The following is a 24,621-nucleotide window of genomic DNA, read 5'->3' on the forward strand; positions in this document are numbered from 1 at the left end:
ACCAAACTCCATTGGAAGCATTATCAATAGGAGAATGAGCCATGACTAGCTTGCTCTCCTCTTCAACTTTCTCTGTAAAATTGGCTTGTTTCTGTTCATCTTTCTGCTTGGTCCAACAGTCTACTTCTTTGTGACCCAATTTCTTGCAATACCGGCATTGGGTGGTGATTTTGTGTTGGTGTTGATCACCAAATTGGCATCTTCCTCTGCCACCACCGCGACCTCTACCACCTCTGCTCTATCCCTGGCCTCCTGAATTTTCTGACTTTCCCTTGTAGGAAGACTCCCCCTTAACATGAAAAGCCTTCTCTTCAACTTTTTCATAGGATCTGCTCAGTCTAGCTTCATGGGCTAACAGAGAACTCATTAATTCATCAAAAGTATAAGTAGACAAGTCCTTAGACTCTTCAATTGCAGCAACTACATGATTGAATTTTGAGGTTAAACTCCTCAAAACCTTACTCACAATAATTTCATTACTAACACTTTCACCATATGACTTCATATGATTAACAATCCCAGACACCTTAGATAAAATACTTGCACATATTCTTTTTCTTTCATGGCCAATGTTTCAAAATCACGACGAAGGGTCTGTAGTTTTATAGTAATTACCTTCTTGTCGCCCAAAAATTCTTGCTTTAGAATCTTCCATGCTTGAGTGGAGGTGCTAGCTGCTGCAATTCTTGGAAAAAATTCTTCATCAAGGGCCTGTTGAATGAGGAACATAGCCTTTGCATCCTTTTTATGGGTTTCTCGCAACCGTTGATCGGGCTTGGTCGGATTTGTGTCTTCAAATCCCTTCTCCACCAAGTCCCACAACTCTTGAGACTTGAACATGGTCTTCATTTCGAGGCTCCAGAAATGATAATTTTCCCCTTTAAAGACTGGAATTAGGGGCAAAGCTGAAGAACTGGTTCCGTTGCTTGCCATGGTGCAATTTCTTTCTTCTTTACCCTTTGCCCAAATAAAGACCCAAACCTGGAGGCTCTGATACCAAAGAAATTGTTGGGGAATTAAAATTATATGCTAAAAAACAAAGCCATACAACCAATTCTATTCATCTTCAAAAAAGCAACGTCTGTGGTCCAAATAAATAGGCTTACAACAAAACTAACCTTAGCTAAAAATAAGCAATTAAACTAGAAAGTAGATAAACATGGTCCACTAACTCAAAAATAATGCATGACAATTAGGAAGTAACTAGCCCACTAAGTATTCAACATTCCCACTAACTTTGAAGCATTACTCAACATTCCCACTAACCATTCAACATTCCCACTAAGTTTGAAGCACTATTCCGCATTCCCACTAAGTTTGAAGCACTATTCAACAACTAACAGTGTCATTGTTCAACATCTCAAACACCTTTTGCATGGCATTAACGACGTCTATCTCGTCCTGATCATGATGGTGGTGGTGAGAAGAATAGAAATGGTGGTAGCCGTTGCACTTGTTGACATGGAAGGGGAAGTGAGAGGGGTAGGTGGGGCTGTTGCTGCAGTTGAACTCGTACTCACGGTGAGAAGAATCGTCAAGTGTGAGGGGTTCAGATCTGTCGCTGCAACTAATTGCAACGGTGGTGATGGAAAGAGAAAAAAAAGGGAAGAAGAAGAAGAGAGGAAGAAAGAGCAGTTAATTTTACATCAATAATTTTGATGTATATATTACACTGATTATCGATGTAAATAAAATTCAAAATGAAAATTTACACAAATTTTTTGTGTAAAATTACATGTTTACCCAAACAAATGTAACCCTAGGAAAATAGTTTGCTAGAATCTTATAAAATAAAATTTCCCCTTTTTAATAATAAAATTTTATAAGTAAAAATAGTCAATCATTTAACTTGAAAAATACTTTTGATCGTAAGAAAATAGATAAATACACTTATCCTAGTAAGGGAACACCTACATGAGTAAGTGCACTTACTTGGATAGATAACATTTGGACTCCTAACCCTTGGCACTTTAGTATATGTTTGGCATCAATGCTGCAGATGCAATACCTTGGTTGAAAACATTGCTACCAAGTAAGACGTTTCCTGGAGCAACAACAATGTTTTTTGTTGGTACCAATGCTCTAGGAAACGTTTTTAGCAATACTAGTACCCATTATCCAGTGCCACGTCACTATCACCTCACGTCCATGTTGGCAGCAATGCGTTGAAACTCCAAGAAACGTCAAATTTGGCTCCAAGCTATGCCTTCTTGATTTCCAAGGTGTAGCTTGGAGCACCGTTTTATATGAAAAAATGATTTCGAACAAATGTCCGTTTCCTAAAGCACCCATTTTTTCCGATATAACACTGATGTGGTGTTGTTTTTTGGAGCAATGACAACGATGCAAAACACGCTGGATTGAACTGGCATAACATATTGCATTAAAAATAATTAAAAACAGTAAAAAAGAATTCAGATTTACTCCTCACACCAGCCTCATAACATATTGCAGTATTCATTAAAAATATATCTCTATATTCTGCTACAACTACAGTGTGTGAGATTGATGTAAGGAGCGCTCAGTGAAAACTGAAACAAGAAGAAAGAAAACATAAATGCGAGACTGAAATTATTTGAAAGTGGGTGGGATCGTGGTTTATTGAAGAGCTCATCGCCTGAGCTGGTATGTCTCCCTTACATTACATGTTCGATCCCACCACGTTTAACGCCAAGTGACTAATGAGCTAATGGGTGAAGCCAGCACATCAGTTGGGAACATATCATCATCGATTCGGATACTATCATCGGGAGATATTTTCAATATATGGCGAAAATATGCTGTGGGAAGTTGTAGGGCTGGGGCGCCCCTTGTTGAGCGCAGATGTGAATTATTCCCCAATGGGCTGGTTAAATGCTCCTCCTATCTGCATTTGTGACTTTTTTTTTTTTTCACACTAAGGATACATGCAATGTACTGCGAAACTGCACATGGAATGGAAGGATGGAACCCGTGAAGTTGTGGGCGCCACGCCACTCCTTGCTGCGACGTTGTGGAGTGGGAGTGGAAGTGGCGTACAGCATATGCTGCTTTGCTATACGGCCACGTGAACGTGAACGAAAAAGGATAAGGCTTTTTGTAGTTCGTACTTTTAACCCAACCCATCATCTACTGCCGTAAGCGAGCTTGTTATTACCATGCAGGGCCGGTCTCCACTCTCCACAGCTTCCTCAGTCATGGTCTCCACCGCTCACAACATGCTTAGGGCCGGCCAAGGTGGAATATATAAATCAAATGATGATCCTCATTCCTCCTCATCTAAGGAACCAGTTTGGCATTTCATAGAAAAAGAAAACGTGACAAAATGTCCTCAGCAAAAATATACACATCAAGTTACTAAATAAAAACTTTGTCCAAGTAGATGTACATATTTGAGAGCAACGTGTCGTACGTAGTTTTTTTTTTTTTTTTTTTCTGGTATTTTACAGATACGCCTGGATCCTCGTAGGGACCTTTTGAATATATAGTGCAAGTGTGCAACACCACATTTCTTTCCCTCTTAGTTCTGAAAGTAGATGAGATCACTTGCACAAATATTGATGTTTGGTTTGAAAACCGGTGCAGCAATTAAATCCATCCCAAGGAGGAGAAACCAAAATGGGCAGCGCTCATTAGGATTTTGGATTATCTGCTGAAAAATCTGATTAGATAGGAATGAGTTTATGTTTAGAGGTTCACAAATCACTCGTGCGGAAGTAGTAAAACGGTCCAAAGTCCAATGCAGTTCGATGGATCCTCCCTTCCCCTTCAATGTTTAAGGTAAACTGTTATGCAAGTTTCGACAAGTCGGAGCAAAGCGCTTAAGAGTCTGGCGCACCTCAATTCTGAATGCTGAAGCATGCGCCATCGGACTCGGATGTGCTGATCAAAGGTGCATTCCAATTCTTTACAAGTAATAAAGATTATAACAGTTCCAACAGAACACAGTTTCTCCCCTCTTCATGCTCTATGGTTGGACATTGGTAGCCTTTCTCAATATTTTTCTTGTGTGACTGTCCAGCAATATTGCAATTGGCGGGCAAACCGTCTGGCACACGCTATAGCAAATGCTGTGAGGACATCAGGAGGTAGTGACATGGACTCTCTACACTTCTCCCTTTGGCTTGGATCATTTTGATTGATCTCTTATTAAGACATGTACCCCTTTAATTGTTTTTAATGAAAATTGTTTCTCTCTTTTTATCCCAAAAAAAAAAAGTTTTCTTGCATATAAGGGCAATTTTTTGCCTTGAATACTAATAAAAGATACTATTTTTATAAAATAACTAATATAGGCTAATTTTTTTTTTTAAATATCCAAAAAAGGCAATAATACTGTTCATTGTCTTCCTTTGCCCTTCGTTCGTTGCTCACTCGCACAAAACCAACAGAGCCCTCAGAATCAACAATTCCGGCCGGAAGACATCTTGGCTGGAGCTGTGGGTTTTAGGGGTTTTGTCAGGGATTGCGAGGAGGGGGACATGACCCCCTCTACAAATGCAAGGTCCGTCTGCCAGTCCGCCGTGCCGTGCATATCCGACAACCGTGACTCGTGAGACTCTAAACGATAAAAAGAAAACAAATAAAATAAAAATAAACGGAGGTAAAGACTGACTGAGGAATGGGGAGATGTCATCATGTCATGTCCTCCTGGCAATGGTTTCAGACTTCAGTTCAGCTGCGTCTGTTTAGCAATTAGGCATCTGCCAGCGCCACCCATCAAACGCTCCCAACACTCTCCATGTGTTGGAAGCCCAAAATGATCTCTGACGAACTGGTCGGTTCCGCTGACGAGGGTGGTGATAGTAGCGGCGATGCATATGAGTAGGAGAAGGCGGAAGAAAGGGAGACGGAGAGCTGAAACCGGCATATTCGCTTCTCTCTTACCTTTTTGGGAAAACGGAGTCTACCGGACCTTCTTCAATTGTGAAATTCTAGCAGATAAGGGAGGATGAATACAGACGCAAAGGAAGACGATGAACATTGCCCTTCCTTGATATTTAAAAAAAAAATTATCTTATTTTTATTATTTTATAAAAATATTATATTTTATTAATATTTTGGACAAAAAATTGCGCTTAATTACTAAAAAAAATCTACCTTTTATAAAACAAACCAGCTAAGCCACCCTTAGTTGGCTGGTAGTTGGATGTTTATGGCAAGTGCACGTGTTTATTTGCCTTGACATTTCAAGTGTATTTGGTTGCAGCGCAACTTTATTTACAATAGTACAAATACATAGGAGTGCAATTGAAAAGAATATAATTCTGGTTTAATTTTGTTTTTGCTTTTTTTTTTTACCTTTTTACTATATCCTGTTTCATATCTTATATTCCTTCAACTATATTACAATCAAACAAATTAAGGTAAAATTGATAATCAAAATAAATCAGAATTTATATTCAAATAATTTGTATTACTATACTTTTGCATGAATATAAATAAATTTGCCCTACAACCGAACACAGTTTTATTTATTTAACTACCTCTTGAAAGACATTATTAAAATAACAGAGCGATTATGTTTCTTTTGTATGGCTAGCGTGAAGCACACAGAAATGCTTAAACCGACCACCACTCTGTGATAGTATGTATACATCTCCCTGCCAAACCTCTACCGACTAAAATATATTAATAGTAAGTTGTTTAATAATACCTTTTGAACAACTTGGGTAATTGAACTGGCTTAATAATTAATGCATAAGCAAAGCATATATAATTTAATACAATCATACATGTGATATATAAGTATATTAGTATAAATAGAATTTAGATTTAGGCTTGCATATGCACATCACTATTCACACTAGTGGGTGGCATGTGCAGTCTTGCTTCCATTGCCTGGGGAGGTAGTTGGGTAAATTTGGATATCAAGGGGGGGGGGGGGGTTGTTTCCCACTATGTATGATTTTGTTTTTGAAAACATAAACGATTGCCACACCAGAAAAAAAAAAAAAACAGTATAATTTTGCTGATGTAACAGTTTAAAAAGAAAAATCATGTATAAGTGGTGAATTCCCCTAAGTTGAGAGGACATGCACATGAATGAATATTTAACACTCATCACAACCTTTTAGTTAGGCTTAAAAAAATTAGACCCTTTTAGTTTAATTAGGGCAAACAATAGTGTGTCATAGTGATTAGGGACCACCCCTTTATTCTGGAGGGTATGACACTCAGCACCCTTTACACCTAATTAGCTTCTCTTTGTTAAATGACTTACGCATTTCTAAAAGCATAAGATGCCCTTGATTTGATTTTTAGGACGACTTTGCTCTCTTTATAGGCGCCATTTTGATGGTCCAAAATCCAAATGATCATCAAAGCCATGAGGGGTGATCGTTGATCGTTCCGGCCCGGCCCGGCCCAGCCCAGCCCAGTTTGAGTCTGGGCTTTGTGTTCAGGCTCAAGCCTGCATTATTTATATATTAATATCATACTATAATATATAATGCTATATAAAATGATACATATAATATACTTATGTCATAAAGTATTATATATTTTTTTACAAATTTAATTAGTGACTAAGGCCCAAAGCCCGGCCCATGACCGCTCCTAACAGCTGGACCATTGATCTCAGCTATCCAGATGATGTGCGAAAACTTCAAGGAAAGATGTACTAGTTAAATGTAAACCACAAGCTTCCGGATTGCTTAAATCATTGGGCCATTCATTTGTTACAAAGTCTCATTCTCCTGACTTCTTTCCTCAACTTAAACAGTTACTACAAAATGTAAAACCACTAGCTAAAAATCCGGGGGGGGGGGGGGTGTCTCTGTATATACACTAACACCCATTTATGGATATTTGAAGATCATGGTTTGATGAAAGGACGAAAGAGTGTATTTCAGGAGGAATTAGGAGAATATTGCTATTAGCTAAGTATCTATAATCCAGCTTACATGAGAGCTAGCTGCCTCACATTGATAGGGTACACGATTGGTTGCGAGCCATCAAAAATATAATATGTAAAAATGCGAGCAGCTGCCTCCGTAGGATGGTAAAGATCCCAGAACACATGATCACTCCTGTTGGGACAATAGTGTGAAATGGGGACGCAAGCAACCTTGGCGTTAAGATTTCCCAGCCCACAACAAGCGGCCTTCACCTCAGTAAAACCTGTAACCACCGATAAACAAATCAAACTTGATATCTAACTATTGGAAAGAAGAGAGAGATTTTAATTCATTTGGTACCATAAACAGATGGTTTCTGTATGAAGTTGAGTAGGACAGTATAAGTATCGAAGAAAGAGTAGTTGATGTCCGGAAGCTCAGACTTCAATTCAAGGAGGAGTGACCTAACGCCTTCATTGTACTTAAGAGACCAGTAATTTGTTTCTTGGTTGCATTCCCCTGTTTTGTTCTGGTTCCTTTGTGATGGGCAACATCCTATCGCCCCTGCCCCAACCATCACCAACTTACGTGCACCCAAGTTGTATATCCGCTGCACCAGGCACAAAGCATGAATGAGCAATGTGATCATCTGGTCTGAGAGATCACCTACGACCTAGGTCAAAGTCAGCTCCATTTGGTCTAACTAGAACCGTACGATTAGTATCTATCAACATCTTCGTTTGTTTACCTTTAGTTGACCTCTTAGTGTGAGAACCATCAAATCCACATATTGCTGGGGAGTGTACTTATCACGGAGATCCGACCCCGAGTGGAAGTAACCGAGAATGTCGTTGCTTCCGATCACGATGCCATATATTGATTTTGAAAAGTATTTTTGTGCTCCAACGGCTCCTAGTTGTTGTACCATATCCCCGTATACGGTTGAGTAGTACTCGATCTGTTTGTTGAGCGGGATGGATCGTTTCTGCACTTGGAAATTTATACAAAATAAATTATTCAATAGAATTAATGGTGGACTAGATTTCAAACTTGCGGGGATAGCTCAGTTGGGAGAGCGTCAGACTGAAGATCTGAAGGTCGCGTGTTCGATCCACGCTCACCGCATTTTTATCTTTTTTGGTTTACAGTTTACGGTGCTCTGTTGGTTTGTGCTTACAAAAATATTATCGGAACCATCCAAAATTCCAGCACCTCCAGAAGCGAAGTTCACACCGCCCAGGAACGCATTGCTCTTATTGGTCGCTGACATAAGGGAGAGATACGGTGGCGAAGTCGGTAAACCCAGCTTCTCAGCTGCCAAACAACAAACAAACAGCGAAATCAAAATTTCCTATTTTATTTTATTCTGGATAAATATTGTTGAAAATATATAAGCTTTTTATATATATATATATATTAATAATAAAAGATAAAAGATCCTTCATCCAAATTTCCTGCACTGACCAATTTCTGTGTGATAGTAGAGAGTATTACACTCTCACCCTCACATGAGTACAGAGAAAAGGTGCATGATTCCATACTCGACTTACCTAGCTATGATGTCTCCAAAAGCATATGTATGTAGTATATACATATGCTTTTGGAGTGATATGGGCCGTTTCTCTAAAGTCTGAAATATCTGCATTCTGGAATTCACAAACGACAATTACATTGGTATTGGCAGGATGGGTGGAGATAACTGCGTATATAGAAAGCAAAATGAATATTTGGCCTTTTCTCAGAGAAGACACAACACTCAACAGCTCACATGTAATGTAATTTGTTCTCATTCATCAATGGTCAATGTTTCTGAATAACATCTATATGATCAGATACCAACAACTAACCTAGTTATTAGACTCTTGAGGTCTGTTTGGTTGTACATAAAATGAAGGAAAATAAAAATGAGAATCGTATTCCTAATTTTCCAACAATCCTCAATAGTTGAGAAAAATATTATATACGAGTAGGGAAAGATTTGAATTGTGATGAGAAACAAACACCTTCCTAGATAATAACTTGTATATAGAAAACCAGAAGGAAGCGATTTTCCTCTTCGTTTAATATAATTAACTGTCACTTTACATGCAACGAGTTTTAATAAATCATTCATTTTCCTCCATTTTACCTGCAATCAAGAGGAGCTAGCCTGCTAGGTGCAAAGTCGTTGTGTTTATGATTATAATGTATTTACGTACCCAGAAAGTCAGCTGCATTCTTTCCATTACTGAACCTTCCGGTGGGCTTCTTTCCTGGAAAATCAACGCCGTTGTGAGGAAAATCAGCCTTGGCAAGTGATAGTTTGAGGTGGTTGTTGTTGCCAACATCTACAAGGGAGTCTCCGAACACGAACACAGCCGGGACCATTTGGGCGTCTGTGTAGGCGCATCTCAACAAGAGGAAACACGCAACCACAAGAGATATGTACTTAGCAGCCATTACACTCAGCTTCTTGCAATGCTAGCTCTCCCTCTCTGAACTCTCAAGAGATATGTACTTTGTGTGTTTGTTAGTAGAAGGATCTGAGCGAGGGTGATGAGCTTTTAAAGAGGTGGAAATGACGTTGACGGAATATGTATTCTGGACTTTGAAAGTTTTGACACGACTTTATTTGAGAAGCCGCGTGGGCTCTACAACAGCCGCTCTAGTGGGAGGAGGATACTCTTATGCCTTCTCATAGTTCACACTTCAAATCTTTCTATAATAATAACTCGTAAAGGGGAAAAGAAGAAAAAGGGAAAAAAGGGAAAGAAACTTATAAATGGCTGATACTTGATAGGGGTCGAAGAACATGATGAAAGTTTACTTTCAGTAATGGATGTTTAATGTTTAATGTTTTACTACAAAGGGCTCACCTTTAATTTAGAAGCCTGTATGCTGAAGGCTTTTAAATTAGAATAAATGCTCTTAGATTGAACTGGCTTGCCGCAGAGTTGGAACCTTTTGGCTTTTGTCTCGCAGATGATCTGTTAGAAATGGGTATCCACAGCATCAAGACGAAGGATTCCAATGGGTTAAGTTCTTTATGTGGGGCCTCTCTGCCTCACAATGTTCCCCAAGATAAAAGGGTCCAACCAGGCCAATGGTTCTGCTTAAGGAGGACAGCCTAGCTCCACTTCCCAGAAGGATTCCAGCACCTTCCTGAATAGCCACTTCATGTGCCCATCAGTACCAATTTAGGTTTGTTAAAAGATCAGCTTACTGATGGCCCATATAAGCATTAATTGTATTGTCATTAGACACCATTTTCTAGGAATACTAAATTGGTAAAGTATATTAGATCCCTATTCCCTGTTACCCTCAAAAGCAAAGTGGCCCTAAAGCACACTCTGCCGATTGCCAATATGGGTTAGAACCAGACGATCATATAGCAATGACATTCCTCATGTACACCCTCGTAACTAAGCCTTGAGACTTGAGAGTAAAGAATGGAGTTTTTTTTATATGGGTATAGAGTGCAAAATCTTGTATATTTTGTATATTTGTACTCCTTCCAAAATTGAGCCAAAGGTTCAGACCCCAAAAGTGCAAGCACGGTCCGCCCAGTTACGCTCCTGTTTGAAGTTTGAACCCAGCATAGATGGGTCATTGAACAAATGGGATGCCAACCCAGACAAGTGGCACTTCTGGGATCATCAGCCGCGTTTATAAATAGTTCTATCTCAACTTTGTGGGTCTCACGCTTTCTTTTCAGAGTTGCGTAGAAGAATGGGTGGAGTCGACAATTAGTAAGTGGATTCTATTGAGACGCTTGGTGGATCTTTGTTCCATGTAAAGTGAGGAGCCCTATCTATCTTTTTTACTCAGACTTAGACTTGACGTCGTGGGCGTTCGGGCAAAGACACCGACCATACTCAACCCACTTTCTCAAGTCTCTCATGTCATGTGTGGGCCAAAAAATTGTATTCCTATTTGTATTTATATATTGATTTAAAGTATAGAAAGCCCATCGCTTTCAAGGTTGGTGAGGTCGCACTCTGATTGAATTGCATTGGATATTTGCATTGCTCGGTAGTGGCCCATCTCCGCATGACCCGCATGCTGACCTGCTGTGTTGGTTGGAATCTCATCCTCTATTCTGAGTCTTGTGTCTGTGAGTGATAAAGATCGGATTCAGATCGAGAGATGTTCCAGAAAAAGGGAAACAAAAGAAGCAATTAGCGTTGCAAGTGCTATACTAAAAGTGAGCACCATGAAGGAAAACACTTACAGATTTTGTGTTCTGTTTATTTATTAGTTAATGTTTATCAGGAAGAAGCTCGTTAGGTTTCTTAGATTCCTTAAATTGTGATCTTGTGCAATTTATTATTGATTCCTGGTCCCACCGCCCCAGCCTCAACTCTCAAGTCAAGCGGCGTTTGTGGACCATGCGATTAATTGGACTAAGAGGTAAATTAAAGGAGTGGGACATACATCAGTACGTACACCTGTCATAATCCTACTGAACATATTCAATCAAATGGAGGAAAACAAGACATCTTTACTGTTCACCATCTTCAATGGATCTCAACCTCACGAGATAGGGTAAGTTCTCTAATCTTCGCCGTTAACGATTCTATCTGTTTGCAGTGCGAATTGATGTAGTGCAAATAGGTACGTAATTGAGTATAAATTGATATAGGTTTGTTTTTATTTTGAATTTCACATTGATTTATTTGTTTTAAAGTAAAATGTGAAGCAAAACGGTTTGTTCTAAGAGAAAATAAAGGTAGAAGGAAGATGAGAAGTAAAATGATGTAATCTCGATTTTATAAAGAGAATGAAGGCAGTGGTCCAATTTTTGTATCAATTCTTGGGATGCAAAATTGGCATTGTCAATTAATGCCAACGACACAAAAGGTGTAAGTTTTGCATGAGGTAGAGGTACAAATCATAATCCTAAGCAATTATCAACAAATCTTAAGGCTACATTAATGGTGATCCGAATTTTTATTAAGTTCGAATTCAACTCCAGTAGTGGTGATCGAATTCGACCCGTTTACAATTGGATCGAATAACCCTATCTGATCTAAGAAAATTCCATTCAATTTGATTTAAATATATATGCTTATATATACTTGAAATTTATATTTTATCTATTCATAGAATTGGTTTAGATTTTGTGTTTTAACAATTTGTCAAAGGTTCAAGTTTTATTTTTCATTCATTTTGTTCATGAAATACAAGATCAATAATATCAAAGTCATTTTTTAGTTTGTTACTGCAATCTGAATTGGACTGATCCGTTTGCAATTCTTAACAAATTCATGTCAAGTGAAAATTTTAAACCCAATTTGGACTTGTACAGCAAGCAAACTGAACAAGCATCATATAGTCGTAAATGTTTGCATGCAGACAGATTGAGTAGGGAGAAATCTATTTTCTTCTTCTTCTTCTTTTCTTTGTACTCTGTGTCATTCAGTCTCAGACCACTCTCACGTTTCATCATTCTTTTTTCTGCCTTTACTCTCCCTGTCCTTCTGTCAGAACTCAGAAGTAGTTAATCTTCGCCTAAATCACTGTTCAACTGTTTGGACATAGGCGTGCGTTCAGAACATAATTCCAAAGGCAGAGCCAAATAATGATAAGGAGTTGTGTAAAGAAGCCAAATGTCAAAAACTGCCTTCTTTGTGTGCATGTCAGACCAATGGTGAATAAGAACAGAGGAGGCTATTTCCGTATTGTTTAATTAACATACGCACAGAGAGAGAGAAGTGGGGGAGGCATTGAGCTGGTAGACAGGGATTGTAATTTGTGATGGCCGTCATCTGGCAAGTGAAAGCGAAACTCTATGTATTAATTGATCAGCGTCCTGCAGTGGAGGTGGAGGTGGAGGTGGAGGTGCGCACTGCGCAGGCCCCTTACTTTGAGGTTAAATTTGATAGGTGGCCCTGTTTTGATTGAATCCGATGCCCAAGTAACCACTAACAGCATCAGGCTCTCGGATGACCATGGAGGATTGTCGCTATCTTTTGACTTTTGAGGATGATCAATCCTGCTGTTTCTGTCTCTTTTTGTTCTTGTAGTCGTGTTGCGCATGATTTGGCTAAGATGGCCGTTCAATTGTGTACTAGTTCTTTCTGAGAGGGTGATAAATGGTCGTCTTATTCCGCTTGTGATGGTGAATGAAATATTCCCTGTCCCATTTTGGTCTCACAACTTTAAAAATGTGATAATTCAGTATTCGAACTTTTACAATGTATCAATCCAGTACCTACCTTAATCAGCCGTTAAGTGACATTTTAAAAAGATACAAATTCCCTTCAAGTGTCATAATTTTCTTTATCAACCATTCAAACATTGACAAAAAATTAACATCAATGGACATTTTGGACCCAAACTTTATTGAATAAAAGAGGTAAGGATTCAAAGCTGTTAATTTTTTTTATTTTTTTTATAACGTTTGAGTGGTTGATAAAGAAAATTAAATAACACTCGAAAGACATTTATGTCTTTTTCAAATGCCATTTAACGATTAGTCAACAGTTGATTAACGATAAATACTGGATTGACACATTTTAAAAATTCGGATACTGAATTTTCACATTTTAAAGCTCGGGGACTAAAATGACACTAGCCCAGAGTACAAGGTACTAAAAGAAAATTTTACCAAAAAAATAATCATAACACGAAAACAAGTCCTTCTCACAGGTTTACCTTCTAGGCTTTGCATCAACAATAAAAAGTTGAAAACAGGGGTAATTGGAGAGTTCATGATATTTAAATGATGGATTACTCTAGAAAAGAGGGACACTTGGTCAATTTGAGAAAGGTGGTCCTTTCTCATACTACCTTCAAAACAATATTTGTATTCGCTTTTTTTTCCTAGAGCTTAGTTTGGAAGTAGTACACATACAAACATGAAAACTGCAAAATTTTGAATTTTGTATTATTGTGTATATATTTACATTGTAAATATTTGTATTTTATTCTTTTTTAAAGGTACGAGTATAAATATAAATATGTACAATATAAATATACATGGTTTAAAAATACAGTAGATAAAGTTGTGCATTTTACATATTTGTATTTGTATTCATTCATGTATATTTTCTCTACTTAAGACTAAGGGTATCAATGGACCGGTTTTGGATTGGACATCGTCTAGTCCAAAATCAATTTGAATGGATTAGATGGACCAACAAGACATATTGGATTGGACCAATATGGTCCAAAATATTTGTTAGATTGGATTGGACCTGGTCCGTACGTAACAAATTTATATTGGATTGGGTTGGATTAAACCAATATCTAGTCCATTGATATAAGATAAGAATATATGTGTCAATGAACCGGGTTTGGGTTGAAACCAATGTAAATCAAAATGAATTTGAACAGATTGAATGGTCTAGACATTGAATTGGACCGGTCCAAATTAGTCCAAAACATGCATTGGTTTGTGATGAAGGGTGATTTGGCACGACCTAATAGAAAGGGGACACGTAGGTGCGATCTGATAAAAGGATGACAATTCAGCCAGGCAAGCCCAGTTCGCGACCTTCGCAGTTCGGGTATCCAACCACCTCGGCCCAAAGCCCGCCTTAGCATAGAGGCACTTCCAACATCCAATCCAGTTAGGGACTGAAGAATTGAAGTTCCAACTCGGAGCTAATGAGCCGAAGCATCGTATAACCAACTCCAAAGGCCTTCCCAACAAATCCCGAATCTCTTGGGGTCACAATGAGCCAACAAATCCCGAATCTCCCGAGATCATGATAAGAACTCATCCCAATGCCGCCTGAACCGGAGGTGGACGATAAGCCTCATCCACGTACCGCCTTCCTCCAAAAATGGAACAACCTTATCTTTACAGCCCGGAGAATCCGGAGCTCTTTCGTAAAGCCCACGACTACTCCAGTATATAAAGACTCGAAATCTCAAGGAAAATGTACGCGTGATTACTCTACTCTCTAGCACTCAAGCACTCAAGCATTCAGCTCGCTTCACAACATAATTATTGACTTAAGCATCGAAGCAACCTCGCCGGGTTAGCTACCCCCAATTCTCTGATACACTGTTTTGTAGATTGATCTAGCTCGTCGTCCATCTAGAGTTCGGATCACCCTCCAGCTAGGAGTAGTCAAATCGCGCACCATCAATTGGTGCCTTCTGTGGGAAATGATCGAAAGGTCATCCCTACCTCTTTGTAGTTTCAAGCTTAACCTCAATCTCAATGGCATCCTCCAGCCACACCGGAAAAAGTGTCGAGATGAACACCACCGGGGGGCAAGCCCAGCAGCCAACCTTCCCCCAAGCTCCTATGGTGTGCATCGGCCAGTTCACCATTCCGCTCACGGTGTCTGGAGTCCCATCACTGACTGCACCACCGAGCACCACACAAGTGAGTGCCCCACTTTCCTTAGTGGTAGGTGCAACTTTCTCTAAGCCCTCCATGTTTCCTCCAAGAATTGGACATTCTCAGTTCCACGACCTCGTTTAGTGTGTCCGAGCTATTCAGATCCAGATGCAGCAAGTCCAACAGTTTCAGTAGTACCAGTAGTATTACTTCTACTAACAATATCAACACCAATTCCCTCCACTACAACTAAACTAGCAGTCGCTCCCACTTCAACACCTAGGGCCTCATCATGGTCAGAATCCAAATCGCCTTGGGATTAACTAGAACATCAGCCGATCACCCCATCGGGGCGAAGAGACCTCACAAGTACCAATTCCTCTCAAGAGTCAAGTCTTGCCCCGTGGGAGGAGAGACGGCCAACACACTCTGCCAACCTCACAAGGAAATGTTAGAAGTAGGTCCGGGGATAGTCAACCTAATTTGCCTCGGTACTCACAGCGAGAGAATGATGGCTCGCAAGCAAATAACCAGTTGGGGGTTCGAGGTGCGAATTCAAGACAAGGCTTCTCTACCCCTCGTGATAGCCAACCCCATAATCCCTCAAGAAACCAGGATCTACCTCGTGATAGGGCCACTGTACCAGATCAAACTGAAGTCAGTAGCACCAAAGTGGAGTTGGTGAAAAGCAACAACGAGACGTTGCAAGACACGTCGTACCTTGGTCAAGAACAACCCGCCAGCAAAGCCAGACCAACGAGAAGAGTAAACCAAAGGGAAGGAAGAAGCGAGCTCGGTGGCTACAAAGACCACACCTCCACTACTTTGCAAGTCATCTCCTTTGTCTCCCGAGCTCTTGGCGACTCCAATGCCAAAAGATTTCAAGATGCCCCCGTTAGACAAGTATGACGGGTCGTTTGATCCTAATGACCATGTGGACTCTTTTCAGTCTCAGATGCACCTAGCTAGGGTTGATGAGTCTTGCATGTGTGTAGCCTTCTCTACTACATTTAAAGGGGTAGTTCGAACTTGGTACCAGAACCTCGCGCCGGACTCAATCAAAAGCTAGTCGTAGTTCTCCGACTTGTTCATTGCACACTTCATCACCAACAAAAAGTGTCAAAAGTCGCAGGAAATCCTTCTCAATGTGGTTCAGAGGGAAGGAGAATCAATCAGAAGCTATATCAAGCGCTTCAACGACACTTGCCTGCAAATACCAGACCTCGACCCAGTAATAGACTCACTGCAGCCAAGAAAGGAATCACCCACAAGGAGTTTAAATGGCATGTGGTAGCTAACAAACCGAAAGACATCATCGAGTTCCTCAAGTTAGCAGATGAGTTCATTGGTACCGAGGAGGAGATCAATCAAAAGGTTGATAACCCACCACCGGAAAAGAGGAAGAGAGAAAATGAAGGGACGAGCAGTGGCAGATAGAAGAGGAAGAAAAGCAAGTCCCCGAGCAGGGGAAGAAACAACTTCAAAAGTCGATCCCCCTCGCGATCTCGTAAGTCAGGCCGGCACTCTAGAACCCCACCTGTGGAGACAACAAACTATATGCCCTTGAAAGCTAAAAGAGGAGAGATCCTAATGGCCATTAAAGCCTCCTCCTTCGTCAAATGGCCTCCCAGGCTAAGGGGAGACCCAACAGCAAGGAACTCGAATGTTTATTGCCACTTTCACCGAGATCACAAGTATAGTACAGAGAACTGCAGGAATCTTTGCAACGAGATCAAGGAACTCATCTGACACGGATACCTGAAGAACTTCATCTTACGTGAAGAAAGGGAACAAACAGACCAACAGGCAGACCGACAGGGGGACCAAAGGAGGAATGCCCCAGAAGCCAGCAAGCAGAACGAGCAACCGCCACAACAAGTGGCAGAAGAGAGACCGATCCGTGGGGTAATTAACATGATTACTGGCGGGTCCATCATCGTGGGGTGTACATCGGAAGTCGGGAGGAACTCGGTTCGTAAGCTAGAAAATGAAGTGGAAAACCCATCAAAGCGACCTCGACTTGAAGGACTGATATACTTCACTAAGGACGATGCACGCGGGATCCAGTATCCTCATGACGATGCTCTAGTAGTAAAGTTGTGAATCAATGACTTCAAAGTAAAGCGGATATTGGTAGACTCAGGCAGTTTGGCCGATGCACTCTTCAAGGAGATGTTCGATAAATTACAGTTACAGCAGAGCGACCTGAAACCGGCAGACACCCCTTTAGTAGGGTTCAGCGGTGAGGAGGTCAGACCTCTTGGGCGAGTCATAGTACCTATAGAAGTCGGCACGTGGCTAAACATCGTGCAGTTTGAGCACACCTTCCTGGTAGTTGCGACTCCCTCCCCCTACAATGCCATAGTAGGTCGGCCCATCACGCATGTTCTATGCGTGGTAGTATCCACTTACTATTTGGCGGTGAAGTTCCCAACTGATTACGGGATGGGAGTCATGTGAGGTGACTAGCTCAAGTCGCACAAATGCTACATAGCTGCTCTTAAAGGAAAGGTAAAGCTAGCAGAAGATGTTGAGCTCGAGCGACCTGCGGAGTACACTGACGAGCGAGCTGCTCCTACTTACCGGTCTCTGTTGACAAACCGGCCAAGACTCTCCAAATCAGTGCCTCGATCAACGAACCACTCCGCTCCCAGCTAGTAAGTTTCTTACTCGAAAACTTAGATATTTTTGCCTGGTCCATTTATAATGGACTCACATTGGACTGGATCGAATTCAACCAAATCCAGTCTAATTGACACCCCTACTTAAGAAGATAACTTAGCCATGCACAAGAACCAATCTTCCAATCAAGATTAAATTGGGTTCCATTTTCCAACTTTGTCTTGGACCCTGCTATTATGTTCACCATTAACTTATTATTATCATCCTCATTCATAATCGTAGGTACGAGACAAAAAAAAGGGATAAAAAAAATTACAATATGTTGGGTTGGGCCTATTCAAATTTTGACAAAATCCCAACCATAATCCGCCCAAATTAAACAATTAGATGTAGGGCGTCATTATTGATTACGTAGCCACTAAGGCACTAACTAAGCAATCCTAGCTCAACAAAACGAGTCTGAATCACCTGCCAACAAAATACATTTCAACACCTTACCAATAACATTTGAGACCACACATCTCATACATGGCAAGTCCCTCAGTCCTTCAAAGTATAGAAGACACTAAATTAATACCAAATGGATGTTTACAATCAGTTCATAGCTTATCGGTTGCTTGCGACAAACTTATAATGCATCACACGCTCACGATAAATACACGGTTCATCGCACATTTGCGATGGACTTGTACTTAATATGAGACTAAAACATGTTATAGTTAAATCTGCGATGAACTTTGAACGGATGCAACTCTGCAATAAACCTTAGAGACACACGGTCAAGCAATGAACTCCGGAGGAGTGCGGTCTTACAATAAACCCTGGACCACTACAGAATCCCGATTCGTTAAGAACCAGGCTTAAATATTAAGTGCATGTGTAATTCTAAGTAGCGCACGTAATAAGGCACCACGTAGGTTTAGTAAAGGGGCCGCCTGTTATGCAGTGACGTCAGTAGCGCCATGTTGGTTAAGTAAGGTGCAAAAAGGTGGTAGTACACGTGGGTTATGATAATCCTCGGGTGAAAGACCGCACATAGGGTTATAATAATCCTAAGGTTATGATAACCCTAATAATGCTCTTTAATGACCGACAACAGATTTAATATTCTCTTTCATAGTAGAAAACGAGCATTTTTTACTCCTTCCTTTTGGGACCTTGGGATCCCTACTTAGAAATAAAGATCCTCCTCATAACAAAATTCATTCATTCAATTCTTGAGCAACCCTATCATTGGATTCCCTACTTAGCCGTCTCATAACTCCCCCATGCAAGTGACTAGTGTGAATATATATATTCCTAACACATAGGCATCAAGTACGCTAGGTGTGGATACAATTAATCTAGCATGTAATATGTAAAGATGTAATTCCCCTCCGTGATGTGTGTTACACAGTTTCAGTTCCATAAATAGGTAGAACTCGATTTGTCATCTCTTTTTAACAAGTTCAAATTTGGGTTCCAGAATAGAATAAGGCCAAATTTGGCTTTAATTTTAAAGAAGATATCCTTTAACTTCAAGCACCAGGCAGTTCTCTTCTACTTTAAGTACCAGCTAATCCTCTGTAAGCACCTTAGCTTGTTTTTGTTTCCCTTCTATATATAAGAAATACTCAAGATAGCAGCATTATTGCTGAAATTTACAAATCTTCTGCATTTTCTTTATGATGATAAATAACAAGTGAAGGATATTATCAATGCCTGCTCATGCTCTTCCATTGAAAGTATGAAACCAACTAGCTAGAAATCTGAATACCTTCAATAGTGCTTCTCTCACGGCCCCCCCATACTCTATCCTTCCTATCATGGCAAGGAACGTAAGATTGGTCGACCAAGGCTCCTATGTATTTCCACTACATCCTCTCTCTCTCTCAAACACGGACACAGACACACACAGAAGATTATTAATTTGTTTTGATTCACATTGGTATCTGGTGTAGGTTATACTGGACAATGAATTGGTTCAGCTTACGATTTTAAAACCAAGTGGGTTGCTGACAGGCATAAAGTATGGAGGGATGGACAACGTACTGGACCTCAAGCAAAGTGAATCCAATCGGGGGTAATATAAATCAGTACTGAGGTTATCTTATGATTTCTTGTTATTTTGTATCTGCACGCGCTCACCAGAGTGTTGGGATATATAGAATCCAAATTGAGTTGTCATTAATTCTCACTAATCTCCACCAACAGTCGTAAAATTTCTCTTTACCTGACTACTCTGTTTTCAGTCTTGCATTTTGGATAACACATACGTGAAGAATGTTTTGTGCAGATACTGGGACATCGACTGGAGCCCACCAGGTGATCATGACATCTACCAAAGGTATGTACGCCTTTGTCTTCATTAATTGAAGCAGCTTTTGCTATCAACAAATCCCTCAGAACCCATTTCATCGCAATCCTGCTCATCATGTTTCTCACTGAGGAGGGATCCAGGACAAAATTAAATTGAAAGTTTTTTATTTGCCTTGAATTAAACAGACTAAATGGGACAGATTACAGTGTTGTTCAATCGTCTGACGACTGTGTAGAGGTCTCATTCAAGCGTATCTGGGATCCATCAGCTACCGGCATCGTATTGCCACTCAATGTAGATAAGAGGTCTTGTATAGTCTATGAGTTCGTGTTTTTCTATTTGTGCCACCGTCTCGAATCATTTTAGTTACTTCCTAAATGAATAATTTCAGGTACATATTAAGGAGTGGTGTTTCAGGCTTCTACTGCTACGCAATATATGAGCACCCTGCCGGAAGCCCTGCATTCGATCTGACGCAGACGAGGATGGTTTTCCGGTTGAGAAGAGAGAAGTACCTTTTAGCCTTGCACCCATTTGATTCAAGAACTCACTACGTAAAATTATGTTAAAAGACAGCAAATTAATTAACAATAATCAGCTAATACAGATATATTTATATATATATATATATATATATATATATACCATTTTAGGACTCGTACAACATGTGAAATTCAATCTCCCTCCAATTAATGTAGCACAAACGTGCTCAGTAATTGAAACACAACAAATATTCAAATACATAGGAAAAGATGCAAGAAGAATTGAATACGATATACGAGATATCGGGAGTTATTGGCTAGTTTCAGTAACTAAGCTCTGGTGATTGATTCATCTGTTTAGGCAAGTTAATACAAGGGTTGATGGAGGCACCCATCTGATTAATTTTAAATAATGCAGATTTCACTACATGGCAATCACAGATGAGAAGCAGAGGATAATGCCAATGCCAGAGGATTTACTTCGTCATAGATCAAAGCAACTCATTGTCCCTGAATCATACTTGCTCACTAATCCCATTAATCCAGATCTAAAAGGCGAGGTATGCGTCAGTAAACCACATGGTAGAGCTCCTGAATTAGAGTCCAAATTACACAAAACTGATGGTAGTCTTTTCCCTTGTCTGTGTGTGGTTTCCACTGTCAGGTGGATGACAAGTACCAGTATTCGATGGACAACAAGGATGGTGGAGTCCACGGATGGATAAGCTCCGACGGCCCTATTGTTGGATTTTGGGTCATCTTCCCCAGCAATGAATTCCGCAATGGTGGCCCTACCAAGCAAAATCTCACCGTCCACACTGGTCCAGTCTGTCTGGCGGTAAGTAACCAAAACTTAAATACTGCAATCCAATACTTCCATGTTAAGTCAGTATATGTAATCTGTCAACGAATGCAACAACAACTAATGAAATGAAGCCTGAGACCCAAGTCCAAAATTAAAGTAACAATTAGATGTATGTTTGTCTGATACTTTAAGTTTGTTAAAGCTTCTACATGCAGATGCTTCATGGAACTCATTATATTGGTAAGGATATGGTTGCTCATTTTAAAGAAGGAGAGGCTTGGACGAAGGTACTGGGACCATTTTTTGTCTACCTTAATTCGACCCCAGATGAATCTAATGCACACGACTTGTGGGTCGACGCAAAAAGACAGGTAATTGCCCCCGTTCCCATTGAAACAACATTTTACCGGTGGCTGGTGGCCGGCGGCTGGCCTGTGGGTTGGTCTATAATTGAGAGTTTCCAGACCGCCAAATATGGTTAGAAACAGTATGAATGTGTTAAAAGAACTGACCTCTTGTTAAGATCATTTTGGACGGTTAAGAGTTAAGACCATCCAACTGAACCTGAAGGCCAAGGCTTTGTATTTACTAGTAGACTGTTCACTGCCTGTGCTTATTAAATCTCAATAATAAAGGGTTGCTTAATTATTGTTTGTTTTCTTCATGGTCCTGATCATTCTCCAGAGGCTGTTTGAAGAGACTATGTGGCCATATGATTTCGTCTCCTCACAACATTTCCTTACTGCTGACGAACGGGGTTCAGTTTCAGGAAGATTATTTGTTCAAGATAGGTGAGGACTCATCCTGTAAGGATTTCTTTTGACAAGTTCTCCTGAAGGTTCTATTGCAACTCATTTAATCGCCTCATAATTCACCACCAATTTGAATATGCAGATTCGTCTCTGGAGATCTTATCCCTGCCAAATGTGCATATGTTGGCCTATCAGTTGCAACTAGTGAAGGATCTTGGCAATTAGAAAGCAAGGTAACCTACCAATTGTCTACATTGGTGCCAAATTAAGTATAAACCTTAACAGTACTCTATAAGTACCAAGAGGAGAAACACCCAACTTGTTGTCACTGTCCAGTAGAAAGCTATAGGATTAAGCTCATCCAATGAGTTCCAATTTAGGTTCTGTTTGATTGCACATAAAATGAAGTATTTCCTGAAAATTGCTATTCTCCAAAAGGTGGGTGTGCTAGTTATGGGAAAACAACAGTTCTTATTTTCTGATGGGTAATACAGATTCATATCTGGACTAATCATGTTTTTTTTCCAAGTTAATCAAATCACCAGGAAAATATGAATCTGAGAGTTTTCCTGTTGAACATCATTTTCCATGCAATAAGGAAATGATTTAATTTATCTTCCTTCACATCTGGCATGCAACCAAAGTCAGGTCTAATCAGAAAAGCATATTATAGAGGTGGAACTTGAACCAGTACCATAGGAATTAATTAAAACAAGATTGGCATGCTTGTAATGAAGAATTAATAAAAAGTGTTAATTGAAATCTATAAATCCATGTTATGTTGGTTAATGTGTGTTCATGTTAATGTTGTGCGTATGAAGGGTTATCAGTTCTGGGTACAGACAGATTCAAATGGAGAATTCGCCATCAACAATGTGATTCCAGGCTCTTATAGCCTCCACGGATGGGTTCCGGGTTTTATTGGTGATTACCTTGAGAAAGAACCGGTCCTAATCTATCCCGGTACTCCCATTCCTCTTCCAACAATTAATTATCTCGACATGCAAATAGAAAAGGCGCAGTACTGTAGTCTTTCTTTAGCAGCTATTTCCGTTCCTTAGTAAACATGGATTTTTAGTTTTAGCTTAAGACGGAAAACAGAAGCATTAACAAAAATACTTTCAGTGTTCTAATAGAACGATTTTCAACTACTTCAGGATCAGAGACACAACTTGGCAATTTGACATATGTACCGCCGAGAGATGGTGCCACTGTATGGGAGATTGGGTTTCCAGATCGTACTGCAATGGGTTACTATGTGCCTGATGTGAACCCACTATACGTCAATAAGTTGTATATCAACAGTCCTGAAAAGTAAGAAACTTTGGCTCTTTCTATAAATGTTGCTCATTGTTTAGACTGTTCTTGTTTCAAGTCTTTTTGATTTTTTCTTCTTACTAGAATCATCTGCCAAATGCAGATATAGGCAATATGGACTATGGGACAGATACGCAGATATATACCCTGAATCTGATAAAGTTTTCACAGTTGGAGTTAATGATTCCGGAAAAGATTGGTTTTTCGCCCATGTTGATAGGTAGTGTCTGTCCCCTTTCTGCTATGAAATTTGAAAATAAACATAGGCAATACTCACTACTCACTAGATGTACTTCTTGTATTAAACGCTTTTCTTTTCATTTCACTGTAAAAGACAAATCATAATAATAGTTCTTCCTTGGATGATTCACCACCTAAAAGGCTAAAACCTAACTTTGGGGGGATGGGACACTCAATGATAAAGTCAGCACAAAGATTTTGGCATTGGATTTCCTGATTGATATTCTTTCTACCCAGTTCTGACTTCTGAACTAGTGTTCACTTGTAAGCCATTGACTCCCCTTTTCAAAACGAATATTGTTTCAAATTTTCACAGGAGGCGACCAGATAAAACATATGTTCCCACAACTTGGGCGGTGAAATTTAATCTTGATTCCTTGGCCGGTGGAACTTATAAACTGAGAATTGCAACTGCATCAGCAAATCGTTCTGACCTTCAGGTACTGACTAACACGCAATTGATCATCATTCATGGACTTGCTTTAAAAACTTGGTCCAATTACAGGTCCATGTCAATTATCTAGATGAATATCATCTGGTCTTTCAAGTATTGAACTTGGGGATGGATAATGCTGTTTGTCGACATGGAATCCATGGATTATACCGGCTCTTTAGCATCGATATTTCCTCATTATTGTTGTCTGAGGGAACTAATACAGTATTCCTGACACAAGCCAGAGGAGGAGACGCGCTCTGCGGAATATTTTATGATTACATAAGGATCGAAGCACCTGCTTTGTCCATTAAGTACAGTGGTCAATAGAATGAAAATGGAGCATCAGTTCATTTACCACATGAGCTTCAATATAGACTTTTTAATGACTGGATGGGCTTCGTCAACTGGTGCTTAATGTTTCACTTTCATCTCACAAATCATACTAGCATGATTGACCACTTAATTCTTAAAATGCTTTGTTTCTTCGTTGATATTACAAAGGTAATTGATATATTTTAATCATACAACCAAATCTAATTTAGTTTGGATTCTTCCTAGTCAGGTTAGGGTCACGT

General features: G+C 39.9%; 2 protein-coding genes and 1 non-coding gene across 3 annotated transcripts; 2 read left to right on the plus strand and 1 right to left on the minus strand.

Moving 5' to 3' along the window:
• Window positions 1-6,605: 6,605 nt before the first annotated feature.
• LOC148875345 (GDSL esterase/lipase At5g55050-like) lies at window positions 6,606-9,340 on the minus strand. Its single transcript, XM_088976708.1, has 5 exons — window positions 9,017-9,340; window positions 7,996-8,132; window positions 7,567-7,803; window positions 7,179-7,428; window positions 6,606-7,101 (listed from the first exon to the last, which is right to left on the minus strand). Exons 1-5 carry the CDS (start codon window positions 9,255-9,257, stop codon window positions 6,881-6,883), a joined length of 1,086 nt encoding a protein of 361 aa, XP_088832834.1. The 5' UTR covers window positions 9,258-9,340; the 3' UTR covers window positions 6,606-6,880.
• TRNAF-GAA (transfer RNA phenylalanine (anticodon GAA)) lies at window positions 7,871-7,943 on the plus strand. Its single transcript has one exon. It is a non-coding gene; the product is annotated as a tRNA-Phe (tRNA).
• A 10,004-nt stretch (window positions 9,341-19,344) lies between the features above and the next one.
• Window positions 19,345-24,435, plus strand: LOC148875347 (uncharacterized). Its single transcript, XM_088965459.1, has 15 exons — window positions 19,345-19,559; window positions 19,656-19,777; window positions 19,991-20,041; window positions 20,200-20,319; window positions 20,406-20,525; window positions 20,915-21,056; window positions 21,161-21,334; window positions 21,517-21,672; window positions 21,986-22,092; window positions 22,196-22,286; window positions 22,875-23,016; window positions 23,211-23,367; window positions 23,474-23,590; window positions 23,927-24,050; window positions 24,116-24,435. Exons 1-15 carry the CDS (start codon window positions 19,521-19,523, stop codon window positions 24,371-24,373), a joined length of 1,920 nt encoding a protein of 639 aa, XP_088821585.1. The 5' UTR covers window positions 19,345-19,520; the 3' UTR covers window positions 24,374-24,435.
• Window positions 24,436-24,621: the final 186 nt, after the last annotated feature.

The sequence above is a fragment of the Nelumbo lutea genome, chromosome 1, assembly GCF_056320005.1.
Source record: "Nelumbo lutea isolate HS-2025 chromosome 1, American lotus-T2T, whole genome shotgun sequence".
Taxonomy (NCBI): domain Eukaryota; kingdom Viridiplantae; phylum Streptophyta; class Magnoliopsida; order Proteales; family Nelumbonaceae; genus Nelumbo; species Nelumbo lutea.

Bases quoted from the DNA above. Each gene is read 5' to 3' on its own strand.
- LOC148875345 (XM_088976708.1), bottom strand. From the start codon at position 9,257: ATGGCTGCTAAGTACATATCTCTTGTGGTTGCGTGTTTCCTCTTGTTG. The intron at 7,804-7,995 runs GTAAGCACAAAC...TTCCAAGTGCAG, and splicing joins ATGGTTCCGATAATATTTTT to AAACGATCCATCCCGCTCAA. The intron at 7,429-7,566 runs GTAAACAAACGA...TGCCTGGTGCAG, and splicing joins CACTAAGAGGTCAACTAAAG to CGGATATACAACTTGGGTGC.
- LOC148875347 (XM_088965459.1), top strand. From the start codon at position 19,521: ATGGCAAGGAACGTAAGATTGGTCGACCAAGGCTCCTAT. The intron at 21,335-21,516 runs GTAAGTAACCAA...TTCTACATGCAG, and splicing joins CTGGTCCAGTCTGTCTGGCG to ATGCTTCATGGAACTCATTA. The intron at 21,673-21,985 runs GTAATTGCCCCC...ATCATTCTCCAG, and splicing joins GGGTCGACGCAAAAAGACAG to AGGCTGTTTGAAGAGACTAT.